The sequence below is a fragment of the Mytilus californianus genome, unplaced genomic scaffold (assembly GCF_021869535.1).
Source record: "Mytilus californianus isolate M0D057914Y unplaced genomic scaffold, xbMytCali1.0.p SCAF_2, whole genome shotgun sequence".
NCBI lineage: Eukaryota > Metazoa > Mollusca > Bivalvia > Mytilida > Mytilidae > Mytilus > Mytilus californianus.
The window spans coordinates 89,623,960-89,636,296 of record NW_026262668.1 but is presented as its reverse complement, the minus strand read 5'-3'; the positions used below and the strand labels follow the sequence as shown (position 1 = coordinate 89,636,296).

The 12,337-nt window shown below is 32.6% G+C and overlaps 1 protein-coding gene across 1 annotated transcript in view; it reads right to left on the bottom strand.

The window, feature by feature from the left end:
* Positions 1-1,405: 1,405 nt before the first annotated feature.
* The window catches only part of LOC127728391 (parathyroid hormone/parathyroid hormone-related peptide receptor-like), a 57,426-nt gene continuing 46,494 nt past the window's right edge, over positions 1,406-12,337 (bottom strand). Inside the window, exons 8-14 of the mRNA XM_052235747.1 lie at positions 11,044-11,203; positions 8,802-8,862; positions 6,245-6,311; positions 5,463-5,548; positions 4,097-4,235; positions 3,726-3,767; positions 1,406-2,060 (exon numbers count right to left, since the gene is read on the bottom strand). Of these exons, the coding sequence (XP_052091707.1) occupies positions 1,812-2,060; positions 3,726-3,767; positions 4,097-4,235; positions 5,463-5,548; positions 6,245-6,311; positions 8,802-8,862; positions 11,044-11,203 (804 nt within the window). The 3' untranslated portion in view covers positions 1,406-1,811. The remainder of the gene's footprint in view (positions 2,061-3,725; positions 3,768-4,096; positions 4,236-5,462; positions 5,549-6,244; positions 6,312-8,801; positions 8,863-11,043; positions 11,204-12,337) is intronic.

Below are 12,337 nucleotides of genomic sequence, written 5' to 3'. Positions count from 1 at the left end.
TATCATGAAAAATACAACATTTTTTCCGTTTGAAGTGCAAGACGTATAAATATCAAGTTAGCAAAATTTGTAAATTATTTTTCCATCATACGCATTGTACAAATGAATCTTGACTTTATAATACATCACGGTTACTTTTTTTGTCTCTTTGTTTTTTCGGTAAATTAAGTAGGGGAAATGCATTTAGCTGATATTTGTGCTTGTGCTAATACGTCCAAGCCCTATTGGTATCTTGGGTAAATACATATAGTCATCTAGGATTTTTTCGTCAGACAGTAAAACCCATGCTAAAGAGGGGTGTCCGTTGGCTAGTGCGGATTATATCAATACGGAGTCAAAATGCAGATGTTAGATCCAATGCATCGTATGAGGAAACTGTGAAATTATCTAAACTTTAGAAAACCTTTTAACAACTCTGTAAGTGGTAGGTAGGTCGCCTGTTGCAAGACATTTTTGTTTACTCCGTTTAAACATACCCTATTACTATTGGCGGGCTAAATGATGATCGATTCGAAAACATTAAAATATACTACAACGTGTTATATGATATAAGTAACTAATTATTTTCTAAAACTTCTGTAGCGGCCTTTTTATCGAGAAGTACTCAAATCAGCATTCTTTTCTACAGTCAGATCTACAATTTATAACATTTTTCTTTCCGCTTGAAAAAATTGACGGCTATAAATTGTTTAAGGATGTATCTTCTGATGTTTCAGTCTCGTTTAAATCTCGTTCGGGAATTGTTTCCAAAACATGTGATACAAGTGGAAAATATCAACGAATTTAAAAAATATTTCAATCAAACTATACTCTTTGAAAAAATTGTGTACTTACAAATAGTAGTTTTTGAGTAATAAAATTTTCAAATTTTATAACCAATCCGGTCAGAGTCATCAGCCAAAATGTTGAGAAAATTGGTGAGGGGTACAAAGAAATGATTTTACCAAAAATATGTACATCCCATATCAATTTTTTCTTTTCAAAATTCTAAGCTGTATTTTTTAAAACATTTATAACAAAGAAATTGAAATAATATGCTTTTTGTTCTAAGAAATGAGAAAAATCCTAAATTTACAAAATTAACAGCATGGTCAATTTGACACGAAAAAGCATTAAAGTTTAATAAAACTTTTTAATATTAACACTAACCTATAGTTTTTTTTAAGTTAATTTTATTCAGATTGGTCCACTTCATCTTTTATAGTGAAAGTATAAAAAAAAGTTTAATTGTGAAACTATGATTTTTTCATGAAAAAACCCCCAAAAATGGGTAAAAATTGATGAAAAAAGGGAAAATCATTAAAAATTGGGTACTTTCAAATGGCCGTAGCAAAAAAAGTGCACCATCATATGATTTTTTCTTCATCAATTACTTTCTTACAGTCATATAAACTCAAAAATCCTGTTAAGAAAAAAAGTTTAATTCTAGAAATATTTAGCTCCTCAGAGGTGTATATTCTTAATCTATTTTCCAAAATATAAACTCGATTTCAGAATATAATCTATCATTTATAGATATTGTCCTCTATTTAATTACATTATGTAATTGCGTGTAACATTCAGGTTTAAAGTTCGTATTTTTTTTTATCTTTCTGTAGTCTTTTACTGGCTGACTATTGACCTAAAATAGGTGAAGCTTTTTTCGAATAACTATCGAAAGATTTAAAATAATAACCACTGACTTTTTTGAAGTAGTCCTTATAGTAATTGTGATGATAAGTAAATCAATATGATGATGTCTCTACGTATAGCCGTATTAGCAATTACTGCTAAAATGCAATAACGATGTATATGTACAAAACGCATTTATTTCAAGGTTTCAAAATGGGTAAATTTTCGTCTAATCCCTGAGGCGCATTTACATTGAGATCAATATCGACATTACACATTGGAATAGTCAGTTCCTTGAGTTCCATGTTTCCATTTGTATCCCAAGTGTCCGGAATACACGTGTGATGTGTGTCATGGTCTGTAACGAATGTTTTTAAACGTGAAGACATGTTGCTTTGACAGCGCATTATACGCCGACGACGCCAATGCTTCTTGATTTCTCTTTGAACCTGTGAATTACAATCAATAAATGAAATATATTTAATGAACGGTTTTAAACTGAAACAAATGTCATTGGACCACATGGAATTCGACAGGCGTATACATATCATATTAATTTCTCATCTAAATTTGTGATATAGCATATGATGTGTCAATATCAAAACATATCATTGTTTCTCCTTATAAAAGGTTTGGAACGTGATAAGTTGCTTTGCCTTAATATCATACGCTGTCCACGCCAATGATTCCTGATCTCCGAATGAACCTGTCAATAAAAATCGCTCTATGTCAAAACTGAAATAAAACAAATCAAAATCTCCGACGTGTTTTGTTTGTTTGTTGGTTAATATGGAATTGCCGATCATTCACGGCGGACTTTTTTATTGACGAAAAGAGCACATTGCTAACATTATCTTGCTGTTGTATTTCAAACGTTTTCTTTAACTTAAATTGCATATAAGGTCGTACTGGTGCCCGGAATTTTGTAGGTACCATAACAGGTACATTGTACTTTACAACTAAGAAACAAGCAATACATGCCGTTCTTTTTAAATTTCATTTTCAGTTTTATTAATATATTGTACATATTTTGGAAGTTACATCTATCCATAGGAACTATTATGTTTGAACTATGTATTACTTTCTGGTATGGCCTTTCTGTCCGGGGCACGAATTATTGGTGTTAAACATTTAACTTATCATAAAAACAATATTGAATATCTCTCATATTATCTCCCACTTTGATCTCAAATATTATTGTCAACCTTAGCACTACAAACAGAAGGTACCCCCAAATATATATTTTTTCGAGACATTGACACATCTGGACTTCTTCAAAGTTGAAATAATCTATGAAAAACGTGATGGTTTCAGTGTTCCCATTGTCTGTCATCTTCACACTTCTCGTTACCTTTTGTCCTATCGTATAGCTTATGCAAATCTTAATTGATACGTAACGCTCGTTTGTGGACTGCATTTATCACATTCAGACGATCAACCAGGGATTTGAAGAAGAAAAATGATTAAAATCGATCACAACAATTCATAACAAACTCACATGATACATGTTTTCTCCATCTTAAATTTTAATACAGCAAACTAGTAGTCTAATTAGGATATCTACTAATTGTGTTGTATGACCTATCGTGATATTATTTGCTGGGTGCGGAATTGTACTTTGGGTGATGTATACATATTAGGTATTACTTAATCGACTCAGACCATCGCGCTCTGTTTTGAGTGTATTCGATTCGGTCAGTTCTTTCTCTTAGTTGGGATATTAAAAAAAAAATTTAAGAGGTTTGAACATATGTTAACTACTGATACGTTTTATTAAGTATAGTGCATTTTAAGATCTTGTAAGAAGTCAAAAAAGATACTAGCCTTATAACTGAATATTTTTTTTTTCAAATATAAGAATTTTAATGAAAGAGTAAATAGTTTAATATGGCAATATCAATCAAACTATGAAACTGAGTGCGATTATTTGTCGTGCAATTTGTCTAAACGAGAACCATAGTTTATCACTTTTATTTTAATACAAGACATATTCTGAAAAAGGCAACATATTTCTTGCGTCATCAAAATAAAATTTAATTTTTCTGTAGTTTACCCTCTCAATGTTTAAACTATGTAATTGTGTAATAATTTTGTTCAAGAAACGTTATGATTACCTCCCCGTTCATGAAGCAAAATAATAAGGCAACTGCAAATCCCTGAAACGAAATAATAACCAATCATTGATTTGATATTTGAAATATTTAAAACATTTAATGTAAACAACAGGATACTTGTATCTATATCACCTGTAAAACTTGTTTAGCCCCCCATGTTTGTGCCTGTACTACATCAGGCTATCTTGACCATATTTTGTTTGTCTTTGTTTTGTTTTTCTGTTTTTTTCTCTCAGAAGAGTCGGGTGTTAATTGTCGATATGGTCTGTGGTTCTGTGCAGTATTTTTGATGATTCCAGTTATCCCTTTTAATTTTTATGTAAAATTGAAATAAACTATATACATTTGTGGTTACATCCTTCATCACTAACCTGGAATGAATTGAAGAACATTTCCGAATACATCCATATGACCTCTAATTTAGGATCCATACATATAGGCACTGCTATAAAAACTGCATAATACACACCAAACAAAGGAATGAGTACCAATGTTGATCTGGCCAACTTTCTACAATATTTTGAATTATTCACATAAAAAGATAATACATGTGTGTAATAAGATTATGCGTAGACATTTTCGGCATAGTTAAAATTACAGACCAAAAAATATGGACTTCTGAAAACACATATGGTTATCATCAATTCAAGGTTGATATAAACCACATTTTCTAGATTTATTTTCTCCAAAAACTCTTAAAATCTCCCAAGATGAGAAACCCTTAAACTTGTTATCACCTCGGCGGTATGTTTTAAATTCGATTATTTGAATTAAAATAATCATATTCTAAGGTCTGCGTTACCTTATGGAGTTGTAAGCATGTTTTGTGTTTCACGTTTCTCGTTTTTTATATAGATTAGACCGTTGGTTTTCCCGTTTGAATGGTTTTACACTTGTAATTTTTTGGGGCCCTTTATAGCTTACTGTTCGGTGTGAGCCAAGGCTCCGTGTTGAAGACCGTACTGTGACCTATAATGGTTTACTTTTATAAATTTTGACTTGGATGGAGAGTTGTCTCATTGGCACACATACCACATCTTCTTATATCTATTTGGTAAAATGAACAAAATCTATCAGCTTACAATTCATTACAACATATAATGAATAAATACATTGACTTCTGAGAACAGTTTATCAACAGTCGTATCGATCATTGCGAACGTTCCATTGATTTACCGTTCCATAAAGATATTCCCAAATTCACCATATATAACAAGGAACGTAGGAGGCAAAATATATTGAAGATGTACATATACCTGGATAGCTATTAAAACGTTCAGTAAAAAAGACACTAAACGTGTAATTTGCCTTATTTTTGCCCGTGAAATTTGCCTTATTTTTTCCAAATGTGTCATTTGAGAATTTATCAAATGTATGTAATAATTCAATCATGGCTTATTTCAATCGTTGTTTATTTTGATGCTGAAAGGTATACAGTATGACAGTCATAGTATTAGTCTAATGATCGCGAATCAATACATGTACCAGCACCAACTCAGGCTACCTCAAAAAGTTGTCATTCGTTATTGTTTTTCTTCGTTTGTATGTTTGTTTTTCGTAAGTGGACGGATGTTGGTCGTTTATTTGGTCTGATGTACTGTAGGGCAACTCCTACTTTGACTTTTTATATATTACTTGATGACACATCTGTTGAACCACATAATGCTGGCTACAAATGTTCGAAAGAGAAAAACATAATAAACATTGCTATTGAAGTTAAAACCTGATTAAACATACCTGTATTTATTTGGATCTTTTGTGTGTGCTGCATTCAATTTTGTATACAACACTCGAATAATATTAATAAAAAACACTAGATTTATCTGCAATAAAAAATAATTGAATAAAGAATTTTCTTTGAAATAATATTGAATCAAGTACATAGTCAAATTAACTAGAAGCTCCATGGAGTCTGAATCGTTCACTTGGCAAAAATATGCAGCATTGAAACCTTGATCAACAAATACCATACATCTTTCACACACAAAACAAATGACTAACCAGGTTTGATTTTGATCAATTAGGAAGGCATTTTGGAAAATAAGGAGTCACATTACGATTTCCGCACGAAGCCAAAATTAAACAATTAACATAAGTTTTAATAATTAAGTATCACATTTTCCTATTAATAGGTGTGACAATGATATCTTTGAAAAATATGTTTATTCATAGAATAAAGGATTTGATAAAACCTGACGTGTCATTAATGAGAAAATGTAATACATAATCATTAAACTCATCACATATACTAGGTTTACAATTTTGAACGAAAGACGACCTTTTTGCCTACATCATACTTGTCCGTGACGCTAGAACCTAAACAGTCGGAAAGCCGAATCAAATACGAATTAGAAGAACATTTTATATCGAACATTCCAAAACAATTGAGCCAAATAAGGCTAATATATCGTCACTATTTATAAGTTAGATATTGCTATTGCTTCATTGGCATGTTTTGTAGTATGATATTGAGTTTCGTATTTTCAGGAAAGTAACGGTACTGTAATTTGTTAACTTACAATACATGTTACCATAATTGGACCTTTAATTATCCAGAAAAATCCTTTGTCCATAGTGTTCCAACACCTAAAGATATAAATTTAAAGTTTTTTTATAATGCATGAAAATAAAGAGATTATGCGACAATACACCATCATCTGACTAACTTCGACAGTCAATTAAAGATGCAAATACTTTCTCTAAACGACATCCTTGGATCTTCGCCTTTTTTCTAGTACACCACAGGTATGCAGATAATTATGTGTATCGCTTTGATTATCTGAAGTTATCAGGGTGGTAGTAGATTTTTAAAAGGTTGAAATGAGGTATTTTTTTCAGTTGTATCTCTACTGAACATGTGAAACGTTTAATATTTGTGTAAATAAGAATAAGTATAGTAAATAATAGTATTCCTTTGCTATTCACTTTTGGTTTTGCCTTTATTGTAAACAATACTACCGTTTGACATACAGCACATATGTCTTATTCTTACTGATTATTTATAGAAAAAAGAACAAGCTGAGCTCATGAATTCATCCCCATTGTCCTCATAAAATATACCTGAAAGACGTAATTAGTTTTGCATATTTAAGAAATAATTCATGGAAGTAGATAGATATGAGAAGATGTGGTATGGTGCCAATGAGACAACTCTCCATCCAAGTCAAAATTTATAAAAGAAAACCATTATATGTCAAAGTACGGTCTTCAACCCGGAGCTTTGGCTCACACCGAACAGCAAGCTATAAAGGGCCCCAAAATTACTAGTGTAAAACCATTCAAACGGAAAAACCAACGGTCTAATCTATATAAAAAATGAGAAACGAGAAACACTTATGAACCACATCAATAAACGACAACTACTGAACATCAGATTCCTGACTTAGGACAGGTGCAAACAATTGCAGCGGGTTTAAAAGTTTTAATGGTACCAAACCTTCACCCTATCTGAAACAATAGTGTAACATCACAACATAGAAAGACACACTATAAAAATCAATTGAAATGGCTTAACTCAATCAAAAGACATTTTAACACCAGTGAACATACACTGAACAAATAAATTTGATCTATGATACAATGTAAATACTTGTTGGAAATTTATTCGAATTTTATGCTAAGAGATAGCGAGGGATAAAATGAACGAATATCACGGCCCAGGCCATGTGTAAATTTCCTACAAATCCATGGCTTTCGATTCTAATAGGACAAATACGATAATTAAAAAACTGAAGCGAGGGAGGGTATGTCGTGTGTGTGGCTGTTCTGTTTTACCCCCTGTTAGATAAAACTGAAAAATTCCAATAAATCTATAGCTTGCATGAATTATTTCTTAAATAACCACTAGAAAAAATGTGTTTAAACCCCAACATTTGCAATTTTTAATTTACATTTTTTTCTCGTAAGCTACCGTCAAATTCACAGTTGACATTTCGTAACTAAGGAGCCGCCATGTTGACTTGGTGAAATCAGTGAAATGTGCGAATAATGCAATAGAATAGAAAATAAAACAACACCAACCTCAAAAACTCTATTTTAATGCAATATTATCCGAATTTGGAGTGTTCACGTAACGGAAGAAGCTTCAGCTTTAGCGTTTTCATTCGTATGGCGTCATGTTTTGAAATGACTTTCATGCGCCAAAAGTAATAATGGTGTTGTGGTATCTTCTCCCTCTCTTCTCTTCTTCCACTGCTAACGGACATGCATGTAAACATGCAGAAAAACGAAATGCAAAAGGGGCCAACGGACCAGTCACAACGATCAGTGTATACTAGCGCACCACAACGGTCGAACAGATGGATCGAAGCGGTCATTATGAAACATTTAAACTTCGTGCATCCGGAGCATTTTTTGAGGAACTTCGTACATCCAGAGCGTTTTTGAGGAATGCTCCAACCATAACATTTGAAACCCTTGGATGTAAAAACATGTAGAAATCTTTGAATCTATATGACATTAAGGAACCTATACTTAACTTTACCCCTAGAAACCTAACAATAACTGTTATCAGTTAACAAAACTAACTTTATTCTTAACTGACAAGACATATATGTACTTTTTCTGATATACTTTTTGTCCAGAACAGATTCCCTCAGTATTTGTTGATATCATAATTTTGTCTTCTTAATCGATTTATGAAATGTGAACATCGGTAAACTATTGTTGTCTTAAAGCATAATTTGGTGACTCCGATCGCGAGTTAATATCATTATCTGACCAGTTATTACATTCTCATCCATATTCATAAAAACAGTCCTAGGACAAAGGGTTGTTTTCAAGTAATTATATGTTTTGTCATGTGAACTATTATATCTGTCGTAGTCAAAAGTCTGGTTTAGTGGCAATACAGTTTTGACTATAACAAAATATATACACAAAAACCCACATTATTCAGAACAGATCGACAAAAACATAAAGTAGATAACTATTAGAATATTTCATGTTAATGTAATGTATAACATAATTTTATGCAACTGCACGGCTAAATTTCTTTATCCAATTTTAAAATGTATAGAACTTTGCTTTTATGATAAAATTTTGCATATGGTATAATAACGTAAACATTGTACTTACAGTGTGTTTTCGAACATATATCGCACAATTACCCATGGTATAACTGATAATAAAGGCACACCTGAATGAAAGATTTTCTGTTATTAAATATAAAGACATGCTACTTCCGTTTTTACTTGAATATGTAAATGTGTTCAATCTACGTTGTGATATGTAATGGTTTAGAAATATAATGGTTATACATATTATATGCTGGTTTCAAAATATTACATTTATTATGCTACATGTGTATCTACATATGTAATATTCAGAAACGTGTCCATCCCCAAAAACGTATCCAACCCCAAAACGTGTCCATATGACGTCATTGAACTCCAAAACATGCCTAGTTGATTAAGGAGCCAAAACGTGTCCTTGGTATGTTCCATCATATCCATATTTTAAAAACAACCAAACGTGTCCACCTTAATTAAAAGTATTTTGTTGTCACAAATGTTTGAAACCAAATCCAGTCGAGATTCTTGAGATATTTTTGTTGCTGTTTTGGAGGGGGGGGGGGGCATATCAACTACAGTTTTAATTATTCTATTCGAAATCTAATTGATGCATATCAAACTCTTTCTTCCTTTTAATTCGAATTCGGTAATCGCAGGTTTGCACTCTGGTAAATAAAAACGTTACATATAAGGCCACACCAATTTAATTTCTTGTTCTACGGATTTTCCACTCCAGACATTGGGGCAAGCGAGCGATTTGAAAATTGTAATAAAATAAATGTCATTTGCAAATTTTTGAGGCGAATTATTTATTTGTTTGTTTACATAAAATCATAGGTTCTGACAATATTGATAAAAACAAGATGGTATGAAAATTGATTTACCACTTGTACTTTGACATTTCTTTAATTTATCAACTGCTGAAGTGTTTTGTTTCCTGTTCACGAAGACATGTAATGCCCACTTTTAATTGCAGCATATTTGTGACTTCTTGTATTACTGTTTCTTTCTGAGGACATCAGATCTTGAACTGAATAATTGAATATGACTTATAACAAGCACACGGCGGGTGTCTTGCAAGAATTAAGAACTAATTATCCTCACGGAACACCTGAGTTCACAACCAGTTTTAAGGGTTCGTGCTGTTCGTTGATTTGTGTACTTTTTAGTTTTTTGTGTTATATGTTGGTTGTCTGTGTCTCAGTCGTTTTGGTGTTCTCATTTTTGTTCTTTGTCTTTTGGCACTTTGTATATAAATAAGATGTGGTATGAGTTCCAATGAGACAACTCTTTATCCAAGTCACAATGTTTTTAAAGTTAACAATTATAGGTCAAAGTACGGCCTTCAACACGGAGCCTTCGTTCACACTGAACAGCAAGCTATAAAGGGCCCCAAAATGACTAGTGTAAAACAATTCAAACAGAAAAACCAACGGTCTAATCTATATACAAAACGAGAAATATCTTTGAACCACACCAATAAACGACAACTACTGAACAAGAGGCTCCTGACTTGGGACAGGTGCATAAAAATGCATCGGGTATGGATAGTTTTGCTTAAAGGTGTCTGTATTAGCACACACACCTTTATTCTAACAACGAAACTCGGCATGATTTTGTGAAGGATCGTCCTTGACTTTGATAAGAAATCTATGTTAATGCTCGAAACAGTTTAAAGGGTCGCGATTTGACGTTGACTAAAACGCTCTGGCGATCGCTTTTTTTAATGTTTACAAAAAAAACCGGCGCGGGAAATAAACACGATTACTTTTCCGGATGCGGGAAGCGGGAATATATAAAAAAAAAATTCCGTTTAGAAAAAAAATATGTGCGGGCGGGTCCGTGGAACAAGGAATTAAATTGGCATGGCCTAACGCTTTAATATTTTAAACACTGACATGTTCCAATTGTCGTAACAACTAACACGTCCATCCCGGGGTAAAAAAAATTAGATCTGAAACGGTCATTTTGTTGTTTTGTATACTGTCATTTGTCTTTTAGTCGTTTATATTTTTGGTTACGGTCAGTTTCTCATCGAATTGAATTTCTCTTTGGTATATTCCGCCTCTCTTTTTTATTATCTCATGGAAGTAGTACTTTGAAATATTTTTCTGTGCAGCTAACTTATATTTTTCTGTGCAGCTTATTATTATTACAGGTATGTTACTGTCTGGTGGCATTTTTGTAAAGATATCAACTATTGTAGTTCAAATGGCACAGCAAGTTGATTAAAATGTACAACAACGAAAGAGGTCTATTGGCAATTTTCGAAGCAATAACATCATCAAAATGTAATATATACTCACACCATCCTAATATAAGAAATGTCCTGTAAAGTCGTCGTGATACGTTGTATTTTGTCGACAAAACAAAGGTATGTAAAAATAGTCCTTCAACAAATATCCACATGAAATTTGCAGTTAATACATAGTAGAAGATGACGTAAACCGATTTACATATCGATGCCTACAAATCGAGCAAAAAATAAACATGTAATATTAACATTTACGAATTAATGTATTAAATGCTCGAACAGTGCAACTTTGAGTGCATAAATTATTTTAATGAGTAAGGTGTGCCTAAATAAGATTTGTTATAATAATGGGCTTTTACATTTGTCAAATATGTTTATTTCATTATAGGATGCCTTTACACAAAATGTCTGTTATTCTAAGATAATGACATTCGTTTTCCGTAGTAGCTTGTTTTTCAGATGCATGTAAATGAATTTGTTGTCTTGAGATTTTCAATGAGATTTACAGCCCCGAGCAAATTGAATAGTGTTACTTCCCCCACAATTCTTGGCGGATACAAACAAAATCTTGTTTGATATATTTTGTGGATTGCTTTCAAAGCCCCTAGGATAAGTAGTTTAATGCGACATTAGTTTAGCGATGTTCAAATCTCGTAAATCGATTAGGAAAAGACAAATCAATGTCATGTAACAAAAATCTGAGAAGTAACCCCAAAAGAAACGAGACCGAGTTCATCGACAGGTCACGCATCTCCTGTTATGCATGTCTCACCCTCAATGCGATTTTACACTCATTCAAAATGTCTCAATCGGAAATGGGACACATCCGGTAAAATTACAGATCAGAAGACATTATTGATATTCATAGATTTTAAACCACGAAAACACGTCGTTAGTGAGTTGAGACACCGACACATTGTATCGGTTAAACAATTGATGATGGTTACAGTAAAACTTATGGAGGGGCGATTTCATACATCCATCCTCATAACTCTGTTGGAGCAGTTTTTGTATAAGGAGCACACCTCTGTAAGTGAACATGCACGAACGTAACGCATTAACAGAGATATGTAAACACCAAACGATGGAGCAGAGGATATGTTACTGCTGAGAAATGGGAAAAATTATGTGCCAATATAGCGGAAAAGATCTGAACCAGATTAATTTTCGTTAGTAACCTTAAATTTAAGTTTATTAGGATATATGAGATGTAAGCACTCTTTGATATGTGGGTTCAAAGGAGTTGTGATCAAAGGAATAATAATTGTAAAGGTATTCTTCCTTTTCAAACAACAGAAAAAAGAAAAATTAATTAACTGCTTGTTTATTGCGTAACTTCCAGTGAC